At 46.7% G+C, this 27,688-nt stretch overlaps 1 protein-coding gene across 2 annotated transcripts in view; it reads right to left on the bottom strand.

The window, feature by feature from the left end:
* LY75 (lymphocyte antigen 75) overlaps nt 1–27,688 on the bottom strand; it is a 283,460-nt gene that overhangs the window by 21,382 nt on the left and 234,390 nt on the right. For both annotated transcript variants that reach the window (XM_063933663.1, XM_063933664.1), the window contains 5 exons: nt 24,908–25,048; nt 20,110–20,232; nt 17,283–17,477; nt 15,419–15,642; nt 14,955–15,129 (listed from right to left, as the gene is read on the bottom strand). In XM_063933663.1, coding sequence (XP_063789733.1) covers nt 14,955–15,129; nt 15,419–15,642; nt 17,283–17,477; nt 20,110–20,232; nt 24,908–25,048 — 858 coding nt within the window. The remainder of the gene's footprint in view (nt 1–14,954; nt 15,130–15,418; nt 15,643–17,282; nt 17,478–20,109; nt 20,233–24,907; nt 25,049–27,688) is intronic.

Raw genomic sequence — 27,688 nt, 5'->3', positions numbered from 1 at the left:
TGATTCGCTTTAGCCCCTTGGGAGCAATGGAATCGGAGGAAACAGGTAGACCAGCCGGTAAGGCCATGGCAACGTCAATGCATCTACTGCCCTCGCCAGAGGGTCCCTGGTTCGTGAGCAATACGAATGAAGCTCCCACCGGTTGATGATCTGCTGAAACACTTGATGGTGGAGCCCCCACTCTCCCGAGTGGAGATCATGATGACTCAGGAAGTCCGCTTCCCAGTTGTCTACTCCAGGAATGAAGATTGCGGACATTGCTCTTGCATTTCTTTCTGCCCAGAGTTGTATCTTTGACACCTCTCACATGCAGGCCCTGCTTTTTGTCCCTCCTTGCCAACTGATGTACGCCATTGCCATAGTTTTGTCCGACTGAACTTGGATCGCGTGATCCCTGAGTAGAGCAGAAGCCTGGATCAAAGCATTGTAGATCGCCCGAAGTTCCAGAATGTTGTTTGGAAGTAGGGCTTTGTGGGCTGACCACCTGCCCTGGAAATGAGCCCCCTGGGTGACAGCTCCTCATCCCCACACTCGCATCCGTCGTGAGGAGGATCCAATCCTGAATCCCAAAACTTCGATCTTCCAGTAGGTTGAGGACTGCAGCCACCACAGGAGGGAAATCCTGTCCTGAGGTGACAGCCGTATTATCCAGTGCACCTAAAGATGTGATCCGCACCACTTGCTCAGGAGATCCAATTAAAACGTTCTGGCATGGAACTTCTCATACTGGATCGCCTCGTATGAGGCTACCAAAGATGGATGGATATTCGAGTAGGCCGGAGGACCATTCGGACCATCTCCTGAAGTGTTTTTGCTTTGTCCTCTTGGAGGAACACTTTCTGGGCCACAGTATCCAGCAACATATCCAGGAATAGGAGCCGCTGCGTTAGCTCCAAGTGGGACTTCTGTAAATGGAGGATCCACCCATGGTGTGGCAGAAGTTGTTTAATGCAGTCTATATGGAGTAATAAAAGCTCCCTGGATCTTGCTTTTATCAAGAGGTTGCCCAGATAAGGGACAATATTGACCCCCTGGACCCGGAGTTGGAACATCATCTCCGCCATCACCTTCGTGAACACCCTCGGAGCTATGGACAGGCAGAAGGGTAGCGCCTGGAACTGGTAGTGATCCTTCAGCAGGGCAAACCTCAGGTAAGCCTGGTGAGGTGGCCAAATCGGGATATGGAGATAGGCGTCCTTTATATCCAGTGAGACCATGAACTCCTGTTCTTCCAGGCCCGCAATCACTGCTCGCAGGGATTCCATCTTGAACTTGAAAATCTTCAGGTAAGGGTTCAAGGATTTTAGATTCAAAATGGGCCTTACCGAACCGTCCGGTTTCGGTACCACGAACAGGTTGGAGTAGTAACCCTTTCCCTGTTGTTGCAGTGGCACTGGAACAATGACTTGGGACTGGACCAATTTTAGGATGGCCTGTTGCAGCGTAATACGTGTATCCTCCAAAGCTAGTAAGCTTGATTTGAAAAATCATTGGGGAGGAGCGCTGTAGAACTCCAGCTTGTAGCCCTGAGAAATTAGGTCCTTTACCCAGGTATCCTGGCAGGAGCTTTCCCAGATGCGGCTGAAGTGACGCAGCAGAGCTCCCACCTCGAGATCCCCTCGGGGTGGGTGGGCACAGTCATGCTGAGGCCTTAGTGGAAGCTGACCTGGTGCTCTCCTGAGAACCTGCGTTTGCTGGTTTTCTTGTCTTACCTCTGGTGCCTCTAGCCGCATTGGAGGCACCCCTGGCCCTAGATCTAAATCTGTTAGACCGAAAGGACTGGGTAGGAACGTCTAGCCGGCGGGGCTCCAGAGGGGAGAAACGTGGATTTCCCTGCAGTTACTTTGGAAATCCATGTATCCAATTCCACCCCAAAGAGCCAATCCCCTGAAAAAGGGAGAGACTATACACTGCGCTTAGACTCTGCGTCCGCTATCCACTGACACAACCACAAAGCTCTGCAAGGCGACACTGCCATAGCAGTGGTCCTAGCATTATTATTGCCTATCTCCTTGAGAGTCACACAGGAAGCATGCAGTGTCCTGAATGTGTTTTAGGAGAGTCACTGTAGTGACCAGGGACATATCCCCTGAAAAGCCCTCCTGAATCTGAGTAGCCCACGTATGAATGGCATGAGTCATCCAGCAATTTGCTATGACCGGCCTGTGATATACCTGCCGCTGTGTAGATAGACTTCAGTGTAGTCTCTATTTTTTTATCCTCAGGGTCCTTTATGGTAAAGGAGCCCAGAGCTGGCAGTACCACCTTTTTAGATAGGCGAGAGACTGATACGTCAAAAGCCAGGGGTTCTTCTCAGATTTTCCTGCCTTCAGACGCAAATGGGAAAGTGTGCAAAAACCGTCTTAACACTTGGTATTTTTTATCTGGATTTGTCCAGGCTAACTTAACAGGTCATTTAACTCTGCAGAATCAGGGAAAGTGACACTGAATTTGTTCAGGGCTAAGAAAAAAATAGGATTTTAATTACCTACCGGTAAATCCTTTTCTCGTAGTCCGTAGAGGATATTGGGGTTCCATTTAGTACCATGGGGTATAGACGGGTCCACTAGGAGCCATGGGCACTTTAAGAATTTGATAGTGTGGGCTGGCTCCTCCCTCTATGCCCCTCTTACCAGACTCAGTCTAGGAAACTGTGCCCGAGGAGACGGACATACTTTGAAAGAAGGATAGATAAGGAAAGTGGTGAGATTCCGAACCAGCACACACAAACAAGAGGAAAGCCATGCTAACCAAACTTGAAATCAGGAACAGCAACAGCTGAACCAAACAACAATACTTAACCAAGTAACAGTGCAGGAAGAACGAAGCACCGGGAGGTCGCCCAGTATCCTCTATGGACTACGAGTAAAGGATTTACCGGCATTTACCGGCAGGTAATTAAAATCCTATTTTCTCTTACGTCCTAGAGGATACTGGGGTTCCATTTAGTACCATGGGGAAATACCAAAGCTCCCAAACCGGGTGGGAGAGTGCTGAGGCTCCTGCAGAACCGGTAGACCAAACTGAAGGTCGTCAGAGGCTAAAGTATCGAACTTGTAAAACTTTGCAAACGTGTTCGAACCTGACCAAGTAGCTGCGCGGCAGAGCTGTAAAGCTGAGACACTGAGGGCAGCCGCTCAAGACGAACCCACTGACCTAGTCGAGTGGGCCTGAACAGATTTCAGAACCAGCAAGCCTGCCAAGGAATAAGCATGCAGATAGTGAGCCTGATCCAGTGTGCAATGAACTGCTTAGAAGCAGGACACCCAATCTTGTCGGGATCATAGAGAATGAACAGTGAGTCAGATTTTCTGTGACAAGCCTATCTATCTCTTTACATACACCTTCAAAGCCCTCACAACATCCAAAGTCTTTGAAGTAGCAGAGGTGTCCGTAACAGCCGGAACCACAATAGGTTGGTTGATGTGAAACGCGGACACCACCTTAGGAAGGAATTGCTGACGAGTTCTGAGTTCAGCTCTGTCCTAATGGAAAATTAAGTAGGTGCTCTTGTGAGACAACGCCCCTAGCCACGACACACATCTCACTGAAGCCAATGCCAACAGTGTGACTGTCTTCCACATAAGATATTTAACATCTACCTCCTGCAACGGTTCAAACCTGTCCGATTGGAGGAACTGCGGCACCAAATTGAGAACCCAAGGTGCTGTAGGAGGCACAAAGGGAGGTGGGATGTGCAGAACACCTTTCAAGAACATCTGGCCCTCAGGAAGAGAAGCCAATTGTTTCTGAAAGAAAATGGAAAAGGCTGAAATCTGGACTTTTACTGAGCCCAGACGTAGGCCCACATCCACACCCAACTGCAGAAAAAGCAGGAAACGTCCCAGATAAAATTCCACCGCAGAATATTTTCTGCTCTCACACCAAGAGACGTATTTCTTCCAAATACTGTGGTAATGTTTAGACGTTACCCCCTTCCTGGCTTAGATCATAGTCGGGATGACTTTGTCAGGGATGCCTCTCCTGGCAAGAATCAGCCGTTCAGCTTCCATGCCGTCAAACATAGCCGCGGTAAGTCTTGATAGACGAACGGGCCCTGTTGCAGAAGATCCTCGTGAAGAGGTAGAGGCCACGGATCTTCGAGGAGCATCTCCAGGAGGTCCGCATACCAGGCCCTTCTTGGCCAGTCCGGAGCAATGAGAATTGCTTAAACATTTTCCCTTTTTAGAATTCTTGGGATAAGAGGAAGTGCAGGAAACACGTACAGCATCTGATATACTCATGGAGTCACTGCCTGTGGGTCTCTCGACCTGGAACAATACCACTTGAGCTTCTTGTTGAGAGGAGAGGCCATTATGTTGATCTGTGGATAACACCATCGACTTGTCAAGCATCTGAACACCTCAGGGTGAAGGCCCCACTCCCCCGGGTGCAGGTCGTGTCTGCTGAGGAAGTCTGCTTCCCAGTTGTCTACTCCCGGAATGAAGACCGCCGACAACGCCGGAGCATGTTTTTCTGCCCAGAGGAGAATTCTTGACACCTCTGACATTGCTGCTCTGCTTTTCGTTCCGCCCTGTCAGTTTATGTACGTCACTGCCGTCACATTGTCCGACTGGACCTGAATGCCCTGATTTTGAAGAAGATATGAGGCCTGCAGAAGGACGTTGAATATAGCCCTGAGTTCCAGAATGTTGATTGAAAGGACGACTTCCTGACTTGACCATCTTCCTTGAAACTGCACCCCCTGGGTGACTGCTCCCCAACCTCTGAGGCTTGCGTCTGTGGTTAGCAGAATCCAATTTTGAATCCCAAACCGTCGGCCCTCTATCAGGTCAGAAGTCTGTAGCCACCACAGAAGGGAGATCCTGGCCTTTGGCGACAGACTGATTCTCTGGTGCATGTGAAGATGTGATCCGGACCATTTGTCCAACAGATCGGAGCTGGAAGGGTCATGCATGATACCTTCCATACTGAAAAGCCTCGTAAGGGGCCACCATTTTTCCCAGAAGGAGAATGCATAGGTGCACCGATATCTGGGTTGGCTTCAGGACATCCCGAACCATCGACTGGATTACTAATGCCTTTTCAAATGGAAGAATCACTTTCTGCGACTGTGTGTCCAGTATCATTCCCAGAAATGGGAGCCTCCGAGTTGGCTCTAAGTGAGATTTCGGAAGAGTCAGAATCCAGCCGTGATCCAGGAGTAGTTGGGTTGTGAGGCTAATGCTGTTCAACAACCGCTCCCTGGACGGAGCCTTTATCAGAAGATCGTCCCGGTACGGATATATGTTCACTCCCTGCTTGCTTCCTTTCTGCCATCACCTTGATGAACATCCTCGGTGCCGTGGAGAGACCAAAAGGTAGGGCCTGGAACTGGTAGTGATAGTCCTGCAGTGCAAACCATAGATAAGCCTGATGAGGCGGCCAGATCGGAATGTGAAGGAAAGCATCCTTGATACCCAAAGACACCAGGAATTTCCCCTCCTCCAGACCTGAGATCACCGCTCTCAGAGACTCCATCTTGTACTTGAACACTCGTAAGTACGGGTTCAATGATTTTAGATTCAGAATAAGCCTGAATTGACGAATCTGTGAGGTGGGCGTTCCTGAAACTCCAGTCTGTAACCCTGGGAAATAAGATCTATGACCCAGGGATCCTGGCATGATGTTGTCCAGATTTGATTGAAATTTTTTAGTTGGGCTCCCACCTGCCAGTCTTCCAGGCATCGCGGTCCACAGTCATGCTGAAGGCTTTGCGGAAGCAGAGCTGGAGCTCTGTTCCTGAGAACCAGCCGTTGCTGGTTTGCGTGATTTACCTCTAGCGCCTCTGTTGGCTGTAGAAGATCCTCTGGCTTTGCCCTTAAACTTTGCAGGTCGAAAGGACTGTAGAGTAGGTCCTGAGTAGGTCTTCCTAGTTGGGGGAGCTGCAGAAGGAAGATATGTAGACTTACCTGCACTAGCTTTAGGGATCTATTTGTCAAGTTTGTCTCCAAATAAGGCCTCTCCTGTGAAAAGTAGGCCTTCCACGCCTTTCCTGGAGTCCGCGTCCACAGTCCACTAGTGTAACCATAAGACCCTGCGTGCTGACACTGCCATAGCCATGGTGCGTGCATTAAGCAAACCCACTTCTTATATGGCTTCCACCATAAAGTTCGCAGAGTCCTGTATAAGTTGCAGGAGTAAAACAATCTCCCCCCTAGATTAGGAATGGCTTTAGTAAACCACGCACATGCTTTAGTGGGTCTCTGGGCCACCCCAGCAACCATGTACAAGGATTTGAGTGTAGTCTCAATCTTGCAATCAGCCGTATCTTTCTGGATACTGATGCATTCACTCGATGGATTTTCCCATTTTTTCCTATTCTCCAGAGGAAAAGAAAAAGATGAGTTTTACCTTTTAGGGATCTGAAATTTCTTATCAGGATTAACCCATGGTTCTTCAAACAGGGTATTCAATTCCTTTGACACCGGAAAAGAGACTGAGGATTTCTTTTTTACATTAAAAATACAGCTGCTGGAGGGGGTGGGGGATCCTGCCGTGCTGACTGATCAGCAGCACGGCATCAGTGGGGGAGAGTGTAGGGAGGCAGAGGGACATTCCGGTCCCTCTGATAGCAGTATCGGAGGGAAGTTTATCTTCCCTGCTGCTAACACTCTCTATCTGACTGGTCACAGGAGTCGTCTGCGTGTGACGTCACGCAGCCGCTGTGATCGCGCCCCCGACATGCCCCCGTTTGGCGCGCACAACCCACCGTTCAGGTTGCCCCGCCCCTGCAACGCTCCGTTTACTTCCTGAAAATGGAGCGTTGCAGCACCCCTCCTGCCTCTGCCTGATTGACAGGCAGAGGCGACCGCATTTTCTGCGGCCCTCCAAAGAAAATGCGGATGCATGCGCAGTAGGGCCCGCTGCGCATGCGCCTGCGGCACCCCCGCAATAATTCCGGGTGGATCAGCCCCTTAGTACACTAATAATCGCGCCCCCCCTGCTATGACCCCCTGGCACCACTGAGGTAATTTGTCACACCGGAGGAGCTATACGTTCCTGTCAGTCAGCGTCTGTGTCCACTGCAGAGGGAAAATGGCGCTGGTGAGCTGCTGGATCCTCTCATAGTAAAGCCCTGCCCCTTCAATGGCGCGCAGTCTTCCCGCTTTTTTTATACTGGCTGAGGTCATTTTGTGCTTAAAATGGAGCCAGATCCGTTTTAAGACTTTGTTTGCCAGTGTGGGTACTATGTACAGAGACGCAGTTGTATACGGAGTCTGGAGACGCAATCCGCCCCGGTGAGAAGCCGTGCGTCTCCGTACCCTCATGCCGCCATAATGGCCAGCAACCCGCTAACCGGGATGCCGGCTTAGTACTCACGACTCTTCTTTCTTCTGGCTCTGTTAGGGGCGGCGGCGTGCTGCGGGAATGTACGCTCGCCATGGAGGGGCTTGCGAATAGTTCCCTCAGGAGCTAGTGTCCTGTCAGCAGGGAACGGGACCATTAACCCTTCAAGAGATTGGGCCGTCGTTCGCAAGTCCCACGAAGCAGGCAGGCTGGTGCCATCCAGACCTGCCTGAAAATAACGAACAGAAAAATAAATGCAGAAAACGTTTCAGGAGCTTTCATAATCGTGACCGGCTCCTCCGGGCACATTTTCTAAACGGAGTCTGGTAGGAGGGGCATAGCGGGAGGAGCCAGCCCACACTATCAAATTCTTAATATGCCCATGGCTCCTAGTGGACCAGTCTATACTCCATGGTACTAAATGGAACCCCAGTATCCTCTAGAACGTAGAAACTACTGCTGTGCTGCAGTATCCTCTAGAAGGCGCTTTAACACATCCCGAATAGCTAGAATGAGGGGTTCAATACCTTGCGTAGAAGGGGAATCTCTAGTAACAGGATCCAATTCCTCCCCCTCCTCATCAGAGTCTGAGAGTAAAGCAGTTAACCCACGCTTTTGTGGTCCTGATATAGAGAGAGGAGGCTCCCTTGCAGCCAGATCTGCAATAGCCTGCTGCAGTTGTTGAGTTTTTTGAGCATTAGTAGTGAGCTGAGATGACATCTGACATCATGGATTTTATGGCACCTGGACATTGCTCCCACACACACAAACGGATACATGGGTGCAGGGCGCAGGGGGGGGGGGGGGGGGGGGGGGGGCGCCCTGGACAGCAATATATGTATTACTTGTGGAGGTATATAGTGCCTAGACACTATATACAGTCCCCTGCCTGCATAAAAAATGTTATTATTAATGAGGCTGAAGCTTGCTGAAAAGGGGCGGGGCTTAGCCCTCACAACTGTGTTCAGCGCCATTTTTTTCTCTCTGTCCCCGCCAAAAAGAGTGTACAGTGCAAACGAGGGGGGGCACAGAGTCTTTTAGTGTTATACTGAGGAATATATAGCACTATTTGTTAGAAATGGACATATAATCATTGTTGTACATATTTATATGTGTGTTACCTATCAGATTTACCCACTATGGTCCACATGTGTCTACATGCGTGAGTGCTGTCACAATCAGCTGTGGGAATCCCTGTCGGCATCGCCGACGCCTGTTGGTACTTGATTCAGTAGACGCAGTGTCAGCAGGTCGTAGTTGTATGCTTTTCAAAAGTAAACACTGTATGGGAGACACAGTAGTATGTGGGTGAACCTGTCGGCAACAACTGTATTACTGGATGTAAATTAACATGCTGTAACTGAATTATACCTGTATATGTATTTATATGTATATGTATGGTACGGTTCCATGGTCCTGTAGCTTGAGCACAGACATGGTAGTATTGGGGGGGAGTGATATTAAAATTATATATGTATACTTCCCTCGGACCCCTCGGGGTCGCAAGAATGTTATTTTGCCTGGTTACTACTCCCTGCTGTCGACGAATACTAGGTGTTCTGTCGACCATAAGGTTTCCTGGTTAGATCCACAACTGGGGCATTCAGTACATGGTTATACACATACAAAACACATTAATGTCACTAGGGATCCGATGGTTCCGGACAACCCGCTTATATGTATGATATATGTGTGTGTATATATATATATATATATATATATATATATATATATATATATATATATATATATGATAGGTGTGTATATGTGTATTACAATATGTATATTTATATTACGATTTCTAATGAATGCTGAAGTAAAAGTATTCCTCTTCATGTGTTGGTTGCTCTGTTGATAATACTCTAGGTCGGCTGTGACTAGTTGGTCTCAGATCCTCACAAGGAGTCCGAATGTTTATTCTCTTCCCGCCACGGATAGAATACTGTGAAAGTCAACTCCTGGTCGACACGGGGCCCTGTCACAAAGGATCGTACACAGGAAGCTAAGTGATATTTTATTTCTATGATTTGGAGTTATTTGCATTACTTGCACATGGGGGAGTGTTTGTATTCGGAAAAGGTATCCGATAGAATTACCCTAAAGAGAGAGGGGTTGGTTCTTAGGTTGCTTCTTCTCTATAACATTACGGCAGGCTACTGTGCGACTGCAGGAGGTGTGGCCGGGGGAAGGCTGAGGCTGACTCCGAGAGATCCTGGAGTTTTTTGTGTCGCTGTTTGGGAATGCCTCAGTTAAGTCACTCTCGGCGGGTACCACTGGTAAGTCTAACTTCGTGAGTTAGACTCCTTCACAATGGTTGGTGACGCATTCTGTTGTGGGATGCAGTCATTTTAACCGGTTCGGTACAGTTCTTTTTTCCTTTTCTATGCAGATAGTGGAAGGTGAAAAGGTAAGAGCTCAGCAGCCTTGTTAGGTTCGCAGAAGCATAGTAACATAGAATCTAAGGTTGAAAAAAGACAATTGTCCATCGGGTTCAACCTATTTGTGGTCTCCTATGCACGATTAAGCGGATGTCGTTTTCTGTTTCTACCACATCCACCGCTGTCGCTGGGTCTATCTGAAGGAGCCCACACCGGTGGGAACTTGTCTAATACTCTTCAATCAGTCCGGGAATGGACTTGGGTCTGTGAGTTACTAATAGAATCCATAGGGGGGCATACTGCAGTTTACAGATGATTCCCCTCATTGATTTTTCAAATAGATCTTATCGATTCCCCTCTGGAAGGAGAGGTAGTACGGAACGCCATACCAGAGTTGTGTCAGGTTCAGGACATTGTCCTGCGGTCCCTGTTAAAAAAAAAAAAAAAAAAAGGAAACAAAGATTTCTACTTACGCAGTTGGACTACTGGATGGAATCTCCCAAAGCCAGGGAGTTTCCAGCACGTAAAGGTAGACAAGGGTTTAAATGCGTTTTTCTCCGCAATTCAGCTTGCCTGGGTTGATATCCAGGATTATCTGTGCCATTTCACCGGAGTGAGGCCAGTATGATGGGTTCTTTCAATGGTAAGAGCCGTTGTTATTCTGTACTGAGACACTCTCCTGATTAAGGCGAGGTCAAGAAACAAGTGGTGCAAATCATTGTTTCTCTCTGACTGTTCTCCAACACAGGGAATGGCTGTTGTTCCCAACGATGCAGATGTCGGAGGTGGGTATCAGAGTAGATACTGAACGGTTGAGGTTCTGTGTTTTCCTGTGGAAAGAGGTCTGAGGATCCGGAGTCGGATCAGATTTGCAGTGACAATCCATCAATATGTTCCGTTGAGGAGGAAGATGGGTGCGGCCTAAGAGGTCTTTTCGGTGAGCAGGTCAAATGCCAGAGTGGTTTTCACGGGACCAGTTGAAAATGTGGTCCAGGTCTCACCTGCACATGCACCGGAATATAATCCTAATGGCCAGGATATCGCTCCTGGGGTGTCTGCTCAGTTCTCACCTCCTGAAGGGACGAAGGTTCGGGATCCAGGATTTCATCCTGGTGTCCATGCATTCTGATCTCCGAGGCTGGGGAGCAGTCCTTGCAAGGGAAGTATTTCCAGAGGAAAAGGTCAAGCTGGGAAGCTTGTCTGCAATAAGCTTTCTTGAATTAAGAACATATATTTTTTGTGATCTGCCGTCTTGATTCTGTCGGGCGACTTGACAGCAGTGGCGTAAGTGAGCCGCTAGGGCGGGACAAGGAGCAAAGCCGCAATGGCAGAAGCCGCAAAAGTTTTCCGCTGGGTGAAAAGACGGGTAAACGCTATATTAGCAGTCTTCGTTCCGGATGTGAACGACAGAGAAATAGATTTCATCTGCAGATGCATCTCCATCCTGGAGAAATACAGTCGTCATCGAGAAGTTTTCACAGACGTGACAAATCTTTGAGGAGTGCCTCAATTGGACATGTTGGCGTCTCGCCTCAACGAGAACCCTCAGGGATATTGTTCCTGGTCGAAGGACACTCAAGCTATAGCAGTGGACGCTCTCGTGACACCGTGGGTGTTTTCAGTCGGTCTATGTGTCCCCTCCGCTTTCACTCTTTCTGAAGGTGATAAACGAAAGAAGAACAAAGGTTCAGGCAATCCTCATTGTTCCGGTCTAGCCAAGGAGGGCTTGGTATCCAGTTCTTCAAGATTTACTCATAGAAGATCCCTGACCTCTTCCTCTATGTGAGGAACTGTTACAGCAAGATCCGGGCATGTATCAAGACTTACCGCGGCTGCGTTTGACGGCCTGGCGGTTGAACGCCATATCCTAGCCCGGAAGGGTATTCCCAGTGAAGTAAATTCCACACTTCTTCCGGCTAGAAAGAAGTAACGGAAAAGTCTTACCACCGTATTTGGCGTAAATATGTGTCTTGGCGTGAATCCAAGAAGGCTCCTACAGAGGACTCTCAGCTGGGTCGTTCTTCTCCATTCTTTGCAAGCACGTGTGGATGCAGGCCTAAAGTTAGGCTCCATTTCAGTGCAGTTTTGGCCTTATAAATTTTCTTTCAAAAAAGAATTGGCCACCTTTCAAGAAGTTCAGACTTTCGTGTAAGGAGTACTGCACATCCAACCTCCATTTGTGCCCCCATTGGCACTTTGGGACCTTGACGTGGTGTTGCGTTTTCTTCTGTCACACTGCTTGGAAACCTTTATGAGAGGTTGTGTTAAAATTTATCTCTTGGTACGTGGTCATGCTATTGGCCTTGGCGTCCGCAAGGCGGGTGTCGGAAGTAACGGCTTTGTCTCACAAGAGCACCGGTGTGATCTTCCATGTGGATAGAGCGGAATTGAGAACTCGGATAATAGTTCTGCCAAAAGTGGTTTCGGTGTTTCGTAGAAACCAGCCTATTTTGATACCTGTGGTTACTTAAGCATTGGCTGATTCAAAGTCTCTCGATGTAGTCAGGGCTTTGAATAGTTATGTCGCCGATTAGGCTCAGATTGGGGAAACAGAGCCTCTGTTTGTCTGGTATGCTCTCAGCATGATTGGGGTGCCTGCGTCTTTGCAGTCTGTCACACGCTGGATCTGCGATACGATTCGGCGTGTTCGTTCTACGGCTGGATTGCCGTTACCGAAGTCGGTGGAGACCCATTCGTCTAGGAAGATGGGCTCTTCTTGGGCGGATGCTGAGGAGTCTCGGCAGTTCAACTTTGCCGAGCGGCTACTTGGTCGGGTTCTAACACTTTTGCTAAGCTCTACGAGTTTGATACCCTGGCTGATGGGGACCTCATGTTTGCTCAATCAGTGCTGCAGAGTCGTCCACACTCTCCCGCCCGGTCTGCAGCTTTGGTATAGACCCCATGGTCCTTTTGGAGTCCCCAGCATCCTCTAGGACGTATGAGAAAATAGGATTTTAATACCTACCGGTAAATCCTTTTCTCCTAGTCCGTAGAGGATGCTGGGCGCCCATCCCAGTGCGGACTGTTCCTTGCAGTTGTTTGATTCTGGTTACTTTCGGTTACACGAGGTTTGTGTATCAGTGTATTCAGCTTGTTGCTGTTGTTGGTTCATACTGTTATCTGGTTCCTGTTGTTCCAGTTGTACGGTATATATTTGTGGTGTGGGCTGGTAGTTTTCTCACCCTTAGTCAACAAAAATCCTTTCCTCGAAATGTCCGTCTCTCCTGGGCACAGTTCCTATAACTGAGGTCCGGGGGAGGGGCATAGAGGGAGGAGCCAGTTCACACCCAGTAAAAGTCTTTTTAGTGTGCCCATGTCTCCTGCGGATCCGTCTATACCCCATGGTCCTTTTGGAGTCCCCAGCATCCTCTACGGACTAGGAGAAAAGGATTTACCGGTAGGTATTAAAATCCTATTTTTACCATGTTTATAGTAAACAACACTTACAGACACACAGACACACAGAGACACACACACACACACACACACACACACACACACACACACAAGTAATACAATAGCAAGCCTGCCTTTACTGTATGTGAGAGGGAGACAGAGAGAAGGGAACAGCACACCCAAGCTAAACAGCCCCAGTGCGGCTGCAAGCAGTTATATCACAGTGAAAAACTGGAATTTTTGTCTTTTTCAGGACACAGATCGTGTACAATAGCGGCTCTCCCCCTTTGCTACACCCCTGTACCAGTTTTCCTGCGTTTGAGTGTCTGGAGGAGCTGTGTGTACCTGCTGCTGCAGCTGTAAGCAGAGGAAGGTGCCAAAACGTTGCTGGTCCTGCTCTGAGGAAGCTCCGCCCCCTGTAACGGCGCCAAAGTTTCAGTTATATTTATACTGGCAAAGTCTCCCTAGGAGTGTAAAAACATCACAGCAGGTGCTAGTGTTAACAACCGCTGGAGGTACACGGGGGCCTATAGCGGGTCCCCCCCAGGAGCGTCCCGTATTCCTCCCCTGTGTTATTGCCGCACCATGAACCGGGGGACCCCCCTAGCGGGGCCCCCGGTTTGTACTCACCACTGTCGTCACCTACAGGCTATTGTTAGGGGTGTGCGGTGTGCTGCGATTGTGACCGCTAAGGCGCAGTGCCCCTGTACAACTTCTCAGGGCGGTGGTCCTGTAGCGGGGAAGCGGCCCTGACACCTTACAGAGGCCGGTGACCGATTCTCCCCCCCCCCAACTCTCACGGTGCAGTTATGCTGTTGCCCAAACAGCATACCGAAAATAAAGTTTTAAAATAAACTGAAGAAAACTCTCTGAAGCTTCAGAGTGTGCATCCTCTCCTGAGGGCACTTTTTTCTAAACGGCCTGTGGGAGGGGGCATAGAGGGGAGGAGCCAGCACAGCCAGTGAAGAAATTTAAAGTGCACCGGTTCCTTTGGACACCGTCTATACTCCATAGTACTAGATTCCCCCAATATCCCTTATGGATGCTAGAGAAAATAATTTTATCTATCTATTGTGTTGCAGTATCACTAAGGATGGCATTGGTAAACCGGCTATCCAGTGTGTGGCTGGAGGGACCTGTCCACACAAGGAACATAAAGGATGTATGGCCACACCTAGAGGCTGCCCTTAGTACAGAGCCCAGGTGAGGCTGGGCCAGTCAGACACAGTCCAGGTCCGGACTGCAGTGAGAGTCCAGTGTGTCTGGAGGCAAGGAAGCTGGGGTTCAGACCTATAGGAGGTAGGGAGAACCCTAAAACTATGAGTTACCTGCAAAGAAGCAGGCCAGACTGTGGGACTCTAGGACTGAGCTTATGTTGCTGGGAAGAAGCCAGACCAATGAGACTGACTGTAAGTACCTGTGGCAGCTACGCCAAGCCAGGCTGAGCCTATGGTATACTTGGAGAGACTTTGTTTGCAGACTCGCTGCCCGAGGATAGTCAGGGACGAAGCAGTAAGTCAGTGCATGAATGGGGGCTAGGTTGTATTTGTTTTGTTTCTGCTGACAGTAAAGTAATATTTCTATTCACCGAAAAAAAACAGTGTGTGCACCAAGTACACATCTCTACCGAGCTAATTACCCCATATCCTTACAATAACAAAACAGGTATTGTGGGGGTACGTATAAGTAGTACCACGACACATGTTAAATAGGCTCCCACCAACATGCAATAAAATAGTCAGTAGGGGTTATTATTGGTGACTGTAATATTATCACCGGCTGTAACACTTCCATTTATTAAGAAAACTAAAAATACATTTTGAAAAAAAAATTGTTGTCAGTGAGGCAATATTTTATAAACCGGATATGTCCACTTTTATTATAACTTACTTGTAGACGATTTATAGCACAGTGCTCCATCTAGCGCCTCTGAACAATCCTTGGAAAGCCAGACTCCCTTTGTATCCAGATATGTACAACCTACTAACTGCACTGCCTTTTTCATGCCAGTAGGGGTATAATTAAATGCAGTACCGTCTGACCATTCCAGATTTGAACCAGTCCCCTATTGGGCAAGTAAACAATTATTAAGCAAAGCAATGATACAAAGAGACACATTTTAATAAAAATAAATAGAATTTTAGAGATAAAAACAACAACAACAACACAAAACAGCACTGACTATACTGAATGTTAGCCAACAATTTGGAGCACACTTAAGAATGTGAAACACAAAAGTCAGGTCACATGATCAAAAAGAAAAAATAAGAAAAGAAAAAAAGATATTTTTGGATCAGACTTTCTAAAACAGTAAAGCAATCAGCATTAATTAAAAGACACATTTGTGCCCTTACGTCATTATTCCACAGACCAATCCAAAGTGGGAACCCGTCTAGTCTTACAATATGTTCCACAAATAATTGCTGATATGGATCTTGGATGCTTGCCAAATGACTGTCACTTTGTTTACATTCCCTAATGGCTTCAAACCATGTAAGCTTCTTTTTCAGAACCTGGTATGTGAGATTCCCATAAGGTATAGCAGTTGGCAATTTTTTCATATATTCTCCATTTGAACCTTAAAAAGAGGGGAAAAGAAAATTCTTTGTCACTACCCATGAACTGGGTGCAATGGTTTCAGCATTATACCAACAATCAGAAGGCCAAGTAAATGCAGGGAGGTGCCATTTACTCTAAAAGATGAAATATAAGATGCTGCTATTTTTTGTTACCCTAGAGTGAACATTTTAATATTTATATATTACACTAAAATAATATAGATCTCTCAACATACAAATGGCCAGACTCAGACTGTAAGCCCTCGGGCAGAGCCCTCTTCCCTCGTTCTCTCCTTCTAGCACTATCCCTGTCACTAGTGCGCATTTGTTCCAGTCTCCATTTTCCCACTGGCGACTCGGATCTTGTCTGTCTGCCCATTTAGCGGGTATAGGCTTATTGAGTGCTGTTAGCTCCTTACTCCCCGTGTGACCAATCATTGCTTACAGCTACAAGCCATAGACAAGGTCTCTTAATTCTCTCTACTGCCCCTACACCTATTCTGTTTTTGGTCCTATCATTGTGTTTATGTTGAGCCTATGTATTTATACATTTGTGCACTTATCATTGTTAGGCTATGAACACACTAGGAAGACATCACAAACGATGCGATGACATCAGCGACAGGACCCAGCATCGACAAGTGCATAGACACTTGCCAATGCCGGCAGCAATAAACGACGGCAGGGGGAGAGGAAGCGGGGGCCATGCTGCATTCGGCAGCATGGCTCTCGCTGGCGATATCGCCTATCGGACCTTCATTCAGGTCCTACGGAGTATGTCGTTGATGACGCGCGGGATTGCGCATCGTCAGCGACATAGGGCCTAATTCAAACCTGATCATAGCCCTGCAAAAGCTACAATCAGGCACACAGACACGCGGGGGAACACCCAGCACAGGGCTAGTCTGCCCCGCATGTCAGGCCCACCCTCTCTAGCAGAAGTACAAAAGCATCGCACAGCGGCGATGCTTTTGCACTTCAGGAGTAGCTCCTGGCCAGCGCAGCTTTCGCGTGCTGGCCGGGAGCTACTCGTTGCTGCCCGGATCGCAACGGCTGCGTGTGACGTCACGCGGCCTGCCCCTCGCACGGTCTGGCCATGCCTGCGTTGGCCGGACCGCGCCCCAAAATGGAAGCCAAACGCCGCCGTGCCACCCCCCCTTCCTGTCCAGCGACCGCCTCTGCCTCTCAATCAGGCAGAGGCGATCGCTAGGCAACGACAGCCGTTGGCAGTCAGCCATGTGCTGGCGCACTGCAGCGCCGATGCATGCGCACTTCTGACCTGATCGCTGCGCTGAACGGCACTGTGCGATCAGGTCAGAATGACCCCCATAGTGCATACATACGATATCGTGAACGATGTGTCCGAATTGGGAATATCGCACACGGTATCTTCTAGTGTGTACACACCTTAAGGCACTGCGGATACCTTGTGACACCACAAAAATAAATAATTCTAGTCAATCACCAGTAAATGTAAGCTCAGTATAGAAGTACCCTGTCTTGACTCCTGTCTCGTCACAAATCCTTAGTAATGGATGGCCTGCCATAGGTTGCAAAATAAAAATAAAAAAAGGCTAGTCCCCCTTTCTTCATTTACCACTTCCAGTTTTACATTACACTGTGTACAACAAAATATGCCAGAAACACACAAACGATTTACCCATTTCGATTTTGCAAGCCACAATGGAGTGTTGTGTAACAAATGCCTGGTCAAAGCTCTTCGGATTGATGAAAATATCCCAAAATCCATCTAGCTTCATTCCTGCATAAAAGCTGTTATTAGTCAATGGTGGCCTCCCGGCTCTCCAGTTTGAGTATTGCACAAAGGACTCATCATGCCATCGAAGCTGTTTTTCTAGAGAAAGAGAACTTGGATCACTCTCTGGGCAATACACTTTAGGTTACAGTGATTAATTCAGGCATTCTAAGACTATAGATGCGATATAATAAGGAGTCATCAACAGATCTGGTCATGAAAGCCAAATAGGAGCTACAGCTACATACCATGCAGTGTTACTAATAAAAGCAATGAAGAAAGTTGCACGGACCAGATTGGACTTGTGAAAAGGCACAAGCAATAGCAATCCAAGAGCTTGAGTAGTCACTATCTATTTTTCGAATAATGTCAACGCATAACATTTCTGGAAATGTGCTGCTATCAACAGCAACCAAATAGAACTGTGCTTACATTGGACTAATAATGACAGAAAGCGGTTGCTTGTACCAGTGCCGTAACTAGGTATGTGCGCTGTGTGCCTTGCACACAGGGGCGCAATCAGCCCTCCTCGCCCAGCCAAGCCGACGCTTATAGTGCAGCAACCCCGGCCCCCCCTGTTTGAAATGGCCCCCCGCCACAGTGGCACAGATCGGATCTCTTAGAGATCCGATCTGCGGTGCACTACTGCGCTGGAGTGTGCGGCTCCTCACCGCATAGTACACACTGGCAGCACAGCGCCGAAGTTCACAGGACAGTGAATATATATATTTAATGTTAGGCGTGTGTGTGTGTTATTTATTTATATACATATATACCCACAGTATAATATATGTGTGTGTTATATATATATATATATATATATATTTATTATTGCTATACCTAATATTGCTATTCTAGTGAGTCTTGAAAAAGGAGCGGACGATCCAAACCACATTGACCTGCAGACCTGCAAATATACCAGTTTTTTATTGCACTATACCTTATGCCTTGTGAGTTACGTTTGTATTCCGCCATTGGAGATATATATGTATAGACCCGTCAAAGACGGCAGCATATCATTCATGTAATTCATCGGCCTTCCTCTTTATTAGGGGCCAGACGGGGGGATTCTACCTGCCGTAATGTGACAAATGGAGCTCTACCTGTCGTACTGTGTCAGATGGGATTCTACCTGCTGTAATGTGTGACAAGTGGCACTACTGTTTGGCGTAATTTGAATAATGGAGACTACTGTGTAACATAATACAAATTGGTATTATTTTTTGGTCACGTCCCTTCCCCATGAAGCCACCCCTATATTTTTGGCACACACCTACGATGCACACTGGCCCTATTTTTAATATTTAGGGGGGGGCGCCAATGCTGTTTCTTGCACACAGCGCTAAAATGTCTAGTTACGGCACTGGCTTGTACATTGAGGAAAAAGAGGCTATGACAGTGCGCACACATGTAACTGAAGGATGGCAAAGATCCTGATGATGCTGCTTGTGTGAATGGGGTAGTGTGGGTAAAGTACAGTATGTGACCAAGTACTGAAAGTACGGATCGCACCCAATATAGCCACTTACAGGTCTGGCCAAGCTGCATAATGACCCCATCACTTGCTGTTGAATGTAAACAGGAGGATCACCCTGTGTATGCTCAGCTATATGTAGAGGACTTACACTAATCATTTACATCATGATAACTATGTAGCTCTCAAAATATAATGACTCTAAGGGGGAGAATATCAAAACTTGGATAGAGGTAAAAAACAAAACAAAAGTACCAACCAATCAGCTACTAACTCTCAAATTCAAACACAGCCTGTAATATGGCAGTTAGGAGCTAATTGGTTGGTACTATATTTCTCTCTCCAAGCTTTGCTAAATGTTCCCCTACATATCCTTATAATGTACACTAGAGGGTAAGTTGATTCTAAATTCAGTTTTAACCAGGCTTTTCTTATAACATGGCTTATATACATATGGGGGTCATTGGTCATCTTTCTGGAATTTGTTCTTCCTGTGTCCAGGTGCTCAAGCGTTCTCATAGTCCAAAACCCCTTAGCAAGTATAAAGTATGGAAGTGAAGCTGTAAGCTGCTGCAGACCAGAGACTGATATGAATGATAACATGGCTGGGATATATAAATAACTAACAACACCCATATTTCTCCTTAAGTAGATTTTTAAAACTATTTCTCAATCATGGCCTGCAACCAGGGGCGGATTGGAAACAAAAAGCGGCCCTGGAAAAAATTTGTACTAGTGGCCCCACTTGGACAGCACCAGAGGTGTAAGGTCTAGCCATGGGCCATGGCAGCAGCACCCTCCCCCCAAAACTTTCCAGATAGTGGGGATGTCCAGCATCAAGGGGAAGTTAAAAGGAAATAAAATTAAATGTTATGAGCACATTATATGATACACCTTCAGAATTTAGGAAACTAGATCATTCTTTAGAAAAATATATTTTCTTGCTTATTACACCAACCATATCCCAATCACTATTCACTCAATCTTATATGTCAGCCAAGCAGGCAGACAAGGCATACACTAGATCATCTGCAATCACAGGCTAAGTGGCAAAGTCATTTTCATATATGCAAATTGTTTGGCATCTTATTCATTATGTCTATAAATAGGACCACATGTCCTCAAACAAAACAGGCCCCACGGGTGCGTTGGCCCACCGGGAATCTTCCCTGTAGACCTTATGGCCAATCCGCCTCTGCCTGCAATGCACCTTATACATATATACACACACACTTCAAGGAGTTATACAAGACTTACCATTTCCATCATAAATTATTCCCAACCAAACCCACTGGACCAGGTCAATGTATGGCTGTAGATGACTAAATACAAACATATTTTCAGCCTCATCTCTGATGCTCAGGGCAAAAGCGTCTGGATCTGCAAGACAATGTGCTCTTTAAGTATATACGGCAATATCTAACAAGGTGGCAGGTGTGAAATTAAGGAGCAATCACAATACAGTTTACATCACATAGATATTTGTATGTATGTATGTAGGAAAGTCTATTCTGTCACTGCTGGTATATGTGTCAAATTATCTTTTATTGAGAGATCAGTGAAAAATGCAAGTACAATCATTAGTATTTTATAAAAAGGTTTGAATCAGCAAGTTCAAATGTACAATCAAAACACGCACACAAACACGCCAAAGCCCACAACTGATAGCAAGTGGTTTGGTGCAGACTCGTTCAAATTTTGGTCTTTGAAAGAACAGTTGGAAAAAGTGTCTATTTAGGGTTCCCAGACAGCAGAGATACGTGTCATTATGCATTTCTTTAATCCAAACAGTATCTACGCAGTCCATCAGAAATAAGGAGGAGGAATGGTCTGTATCGCTCTCTGTAGTATTGTTTTTTCCCCAACTGTGCTAAACGCTATCAATCCTTTTTTAACTTGTCCTTGTTATCCCTTGATTGCTATCAAACACTCCAAAATAACCCATTTGTGATTAAAGTACCAACCAATCAGCTTCTAACTGCCATGTAAACAGGCTGGGTTTGAAAGTGACAGTTAGGAGCTGATTGGCTGGTACTTTATCTCCGTCCACTTTATCTCCATCGAAGGCTTAGTAAATAGACCCCATAAGGGGTCTATGGGCCTAATTCAGACCTGATCGCTGCAGTGCGTTTTCAGAACCAGCAAGATGTGCAAATCTAAAGAGGACGATCAAGATGAAAGAAAAACTATAGAACAGGGACCACCCTATCAGCCCCGCCACCAAGGTGAGTACTTAATAATAATAATAATTTTATTTATATAGCGCTTTCTCCAACAGGACTCAAGGCACTTAACAGATACATAGCATAATATAGTACAGAATATAATGAAGTACAGAACAGCTTTTCATAAAATACAGAAGCATGAAGATACTAAAAGGGACAATTATGGAAATGCTTTAGTAAGCAGGAGAGTCTTGAGTCTACTTTTGAAGGATTCTATAGTTGGGGCCTCTCGCACTGTGCGGGGAAGTGAGTTCCATAGAGTTGGAGCAGCATGACTAAAAGCTCGACCCCCAGATGAATTACGGGAGATTCTAGGTACTGCTAAAAGTCCTTCATCTACAGATCGCAGTAATCGAGTGGGGCAGTATGGGATCAGAAGCTGCTTCAGGTACCTTGGTCCATGGTCATGTAATGCTTTGAAGCTCAGTAAGCCAATCTTGAAGATGATTTGCCATTTTACAGGTAGTCAGTGAAGGGAGTAGAGGATGGGTGTTATGTGGCTAGAATGGGGCTGGTTGGTTAACAGCCTGGCAGCTGGGTTTTGCACCAGCTGTAAGCGGTGCAATTCTTTTGCTGGGATACCAAGGCAGAGGGCATTACAGTAGTCTATTCGAGATTCGAGATAATACAAATGCATGTATGACTTTTGGCAGATCATCTGAGGGAATTAAGTGCTTGATTCTGGCTATGTTCCTCAGGTGAAAGAATGAGGATTTGATTGTGGCTTATATCTGATGTTTAAGTGTCAAAGCCACCATCCAGAACAACGCCAAGATTCCGAACACGATCAGTGGTTTGTAATTCTGAATCCCCAGGTGTAAGTCCAGTTGGTTGGCTGTGCTGCAGTCTTGTCCTTTGATGTTGCGGTCCTATCATAAGGACCTCTGTTTTATCTGGGTTCAGTCACAGCCATCTGGTGCTCATCCACTCCTGGAGCTCAGCTAGACAGCCATTTAGGGTCGCTATTGTGTTATCAGTGCCCGGCGCAAAGGACAAGTACAGTTGTGTATCATCTGCATAACAGTGGTAGACCAGGCCATGGCGCCTGATTATTTCACCCAGCGGGAGCATGTATACTGCAAAAAGCATAGGGGATAGTATAGAACCTTGTGGGACACCACATGGCAATGGCACTGATGGTGAGGAGTATACTCCAGACGATACTCTCTGTGACCTGCCTGTGAGAAATGATTTGAACCAGCTTGGGACTGTGCCATCCAGTCCACAGACATGTATCAGTCGCTCAATCAGAAGCCCATGTTCCACATTATCAAATGCTGCAGAGAGATCCAGAATGATTAATATTGAACAGTCACCTCTGTCTCTTGCCATCAGAAGATCATTTAACACACACACCAGGGCTGCTTCAGTGCTATGTCTTCTCCTGAATCCGGATTGGAATGGATCATAAATATTATGGGTTGTCAGGCGGGTTTCCAGTTGATTTGCAACCACTTTCTCAATAACCTTTCCTAGGAAAGGAAGGTTTGATACCGGTCTGTAGTTGGTCATGCAGTCGGGATCTAAATTAGGTTTTTTTAAGAAGAGGTCTAACAATTGCTTCCTTTAGGGGTCCAGAAAAAATGCCTGTCTGCATAGAGCATTGAACAATTTTTGCAAAGACAGGACCAATTATATCCATACAACCTATTAGAAGCTTGGTTGAGGCAGGGTCCAGATCACAGGTGGTGGGACGCAAAATCCGAGCAATTTCAGCAGTGTCCTTTACATTCACTGGGTCAAAGCTGGTACATGAAGGCAGGTGGCTTATATTGGCAGGCTTTGTAGTTTGGCACTCCTTTGATGGCACTGTGGAGATTCCAGCCCGGATGGTGGATATTTTATCTGCAAAGAAGTTTACTTGTCTGTTGTTCTAGTCAGGGCTGGGTCAGGATGCACTCTCTTCCATTTCCCCTATCCTTTTCATCTCTCTCTCTCTCACACACACTCTCCCATTTCCCTCTATTCATTCTCTCTCTCCCATTTTTCTCTATCCTCTCACTCACTCCCCCATTTACCTCTATCCTTCTCTCTCCCCCCCCCCATCTCCCCTATAGCTCCTCTTTCTCTCCCGTCTCCCCTATTGCTTCCCTCTCTTACACCTCACCCTATTCCTCTTCTCTCTTTCTTGTCTGCCCCTATTCCTTCTCTCTCCCCCCCACCCTCACCCTATTCCTCCTCTCTCACTCTCGCCAGTCTCTCCCTCTGCCTTCTTTCTCTCTCCCGCCTATTCCTTCTGCTTCTCTCTACCGGTTCCCTCTATTCTCACCTCCTCCCAATGGGAATCATGACAGGGGAAATCTGCCTATTTGCCAGTCCCGTGCCCAACAATTTCTGATGGCAGCCCTGCGTGGTTGCAGTATGTGGTATTATTCACCACAGAAACCATCCAGCATTGGAGATTTATCATGAACAGGGCTGAGACAGCCATGGCTGATATATTTTAAACACTCCTGTCTGGAACCTGTGTCACTGGGCTCTTGCATCCTAGCTCTATGGATCAGGGAGACTCTTAGCTTGTCACAGCAGGCTGAAGATGAGTTTAGGAGAGTACAGTTACCTTTTTCATAGGAAATAGGACTACTATAAACACATACAGTACTTCATTCTTATGTAAGACAAGGACCATCTTCAGACTTTTAGGTCTACATTTGGACATTGAAGGGCTTCACTACAGCACCCTAAATTACGAAGAATCATGAACACAAAAAATCTCGACTGTGAGCTGTATTTGATTAAATTTATCCCAGTGTTTTCCCACCAAAGCAGGATGCCAACTCATGGCAAGCCTACAGTACCTGGTCTCCCCACACACAAAATGTGTAACTACATTTTGGCAGCATCTTTGGCAAAGGAAGGCAAAAATGAAATTTTTGGTTTCAAATTTTTACCTTCTTGTGTGTTCGAGATACCTTACAATAATGTAATAAGTCACTGGAAAAGCAGAAAATACTTCTTGCACCAACTGCAGATACCTCTTCTGTTTACCCCTCATCAGGGCCCTGATAAGTCCACAGTGAGTTCATCTATTTTGCTTAGTCAGTAATTATCCCACTACTTCCACACACAGAAATCTTCAAAATATGACTTGCTAGGGATACTTGAGGACTGAAGCTGAGATTGATACTCACTAGTTGGAGTTAGACACCTCCCTCCTGTCATAATTGTTAACATTTTTCAGTTTTTGCACTCTACTAAACCCCATCCCCTCCTCTTTATCTGTTGTTTTTTCCACTCCCTTCAAGCTTATCTTTTTCAATGGAAAATTTTCAATAAATAATTCCTCCCAACCAATGGCGTATCTATAATGGGTGCAGTGTGTGTGGCGCATACAGGCCCCTGGTCCAGGGGGCCCCACACGGCCCACCTATTTTTTAAATACTTACCTGTTTGAAATCCCATGTCGGCAGCAGCAGTGCTGTACAAGTCAATGGGAAAATGGAGCAACAGACATTTTCCCAACATTTTGCACAAGCAAAGTAGGAAAATTGTCGCACCATTTTCCTGGAGACCTCCACATGCACATTACACTCTAGTGCTCAGAGTCTGCTGCACTGCTGGCTAGAGAGGAGGAGGGCCGTAGGGAGACTCCACATGGGCTCCCTCCTCTCTTAATATGCCCCTGCTCCCAACACATGTTAAATTCAAACTCAGCTGCATGCCTGATTTTCAGATGTGAAATATGCAATATACTTACATTATTCCATTTTAGTTGAGGAAAGTAAGTGTTTATGTCAGTGCTAACTTCGGCATCCCCTCTCCCCAAATGAAAAAAAATAAAAAATCTAACACATAACATGGACATGCAAAAACAAACATTCATAACGTACGGAGAGAATGGCAGACAGTGGGTGACCATCTTTTATGGTGCAACAGGAAGGCGTAGCAGTTGTTTTGGTAAGGAATCCATACAGTGTCTTGAACCCTGTGAGGACAGGCGCTGGTGTTATATGGCTTCTTTTCTGGCTCATCTGGAAGATATAAAAATTGCAATTATCTGCTTTTCAAAATGATTAGAATTACATAAGGTATTCAGACATTACAAGCTGAACATTAATACAAGGGGATGTTGCTGGCATCCAGACGTTCAACATACTGCTGGTAAGAACACCGGCACTGGAATTTGGACAGCCGGACCCTTGTACATAAGTATGCCCGGGAGGGTTAGGCTATGGGGAGGGTTAGGGTTAGGCTGTGGGGAGGAAGGGTAAGGGTTAAGCTGTGGGGAGGAGAGGGCTAGGGTTAGGCTGCGAGGAAGGGAGGGTTACAGTTGGGGGGGGGGCGGGGGGTAAGGGGTAGGGTTAGGAGGAGGGTAGGGACGGTTAAGAGGAGTGTAAAGGCTAGGTTTGGCTTACCTTGTAGAAAGTGTTGGGATCCTGACCGCAGGGATGCCACTGACAGTATTCTGACCATCAGCATCCTCACTGTCGGGGGTCCCGTACCAAACCAATACAGATCCCCTATTTCATTTTTAGTATAGATGTCTGAGAGCTATTTTTATTGAATATAATTATTTTAGTAATGTTTTATGTCACTTTTTTCTTTTCAAAAGGCCATGCCCCTTAATGTATAGCATTTTGGGGTGTGGCCGATTGTCAAGCCCGTTTTGTCATGCTCGGAGCTTGCCCAGCGCGTCGGGTGCCTCCAATCTCTCCCTTGTCTCACTGCTGCTCGGTGACATCATCTGAGCAGCTTTGCTATTTTGGTATCACCTGGTGCGGCCCGCATTCCCCATACAGATGCCAGTGAAAAATTGGGATTTTTGTTTACTTACCGTAAAATCTCTTTCTCTGAGTCCATCTGGGGGACGCTGCGATCCCTCCCATAGTTTGTCTGGTTTAATTGGTTAATTTTTTTATTCTGGTCTATCTCCTTTGGCTTGGCTAAACGTTAACTGAATATGGCTGAGCAGGAAGGAGATGGGAGGGGTTAGAGGGGGGAGGAGTCAGCTTTAGATAGATTCTGTGCCAAACTCCACTACCACACACCTCTAACCCACAAGTAACGGCGCAGCGTCCCCCAGATGGAGGACAGAGAAATACAAAGGGCGGTATGCAGCAACCTAAAGCAGCAGCCAAACCTCTGAAAATAAGAATTTACTTACCGATAATTCTATTTCTCGGAGTCCGTAGTGGATGCTGGGGTTCCTGAAAGGACCATGGGGAATAGCGGCTCCGCAGGAGACAGGGCACAAAAAAGTAAAGCTTTACTAGGTCAGGTGGTGTGCACTGGCTCCTCCCCCTATGACCCTCCTCCAGACTCCAGTTAGGTACTGTGCCCGGACGAGCATACACAATAAGGGAGGCATTTTGAATCCCGGGTAAGACTCATACCAGCCACACCAATCACACCGTACAACTTGTGATCTAAACCCAGTTAACAGTATGACAACAGAAAGGGCCTCTTAAAGATGGCTCCTTAACAATAACCCGAATTAGTTAACAATAACTATGTACAAGTATTGCAGATAATCCGCACTTGGGATGGGCGCCCAGCATCCACTACGGACTCCGAGAAATAGAATTATCGGTAAGTAAATTCTTATTTTCTCTATCGTCCTAAGTGGATGCTGGGGTTCCTGAAAGGACCATGGGGATTATACCAAAGCTCCCAAACGGGCGGGAGAGTGCGGATGACTCTGCAGCACCGAATGAGAGAACTCCAGGTCCTCCTTTGCCAGGGTATCAAATTTGTAAAATTTTACAAACGTGTTCTCCCCCGACCACGTAGCTGCTCGGCAGAGTTGTAATGCCGAGACCCCTCGGGCAGCCGCCCAAGATGAGCCCACCTTCCTTGTGGAGTGGGCTTTTACAGTTTTAGGCTGTGGCAGGCCTGCCACAGAATGTGCAAGTTGAATTGTGTTACAAATCCAACGAGCAATCGACTGCTTAGAAGCAGGTGCGCCCAACTTGTTGGGTGCATACAATATAAACAGCGAGTCAGATTTTCTGACTCCAGCCGTCCTTGCAATGTATATTTTTAAGGCTCTGACAACGTCCAACAACTTGGAGTCCTCCAAGTCGCTAGTGGCCGCAGGCACCACAATAGGTTGGTTCAGATGAAATGCTGATACCACTTTAGGGAGAAAATGCGGACGAGTCCGCAGTTCTGCCCTATCCGAATGGAAGATTAGATAAGGACTTTTATAAGATAAAGCCGCCAATTCAGATACTCTCCTGGCAGAGGCCAGGGCTAGTAACATAGTCACTTTCAATGTGAGATATTTCAAATCCACCTTTTTCAATGGTTCAAACCAATGGGATTTGAGGAAATCTAAAACTACATTTAGATCCCACGGTGCCACCGGAGGCACCACAGGAGGCTGTATATGCAGTACTCCCTTGACAAAAGTCTGGACCTCAGGGACAGAGGCCAATTCTTTTTGGAAGAATATTGACAGGGCCGAAATTTGAACCTTAATGGATCCCAATTTGAGACCCATAGATAATCCTGATTGCAGGAAATGTAGGAAACGACCCAGTTGGAATTCCTCCGTCGGAACCCTCCGATCCTCGCACCACGCTACATATTTTCGCCAAATGCGGTGATAATGTTTCACGGTGACTTCCTTCCGTGCCTTAATCAAGGTAGGAATGACTTCTTCTGGAATG

Source organism: Pseudophryne corroboree, chromosome 7 (assembly GCF_028390025.1).
Source record: "Pseudophryne corroboree isolate aPseCor3 chromosome 7, aPseCor3.hap2, whole genome shotgun sequence".
Taxonomy (NCBI): domain Eukaryota; kingdom Metazoa; phylum Chordata; class Amphibia; order Anura; family Myobatrachidae; genus Pseudophryne; species Pseudophryne corroboree.
The sequence above is the reverse complement of the archived record's forward strand: the minus strand, read 5'-3'. Positions and strand labels throughout refer to the sequence as shown.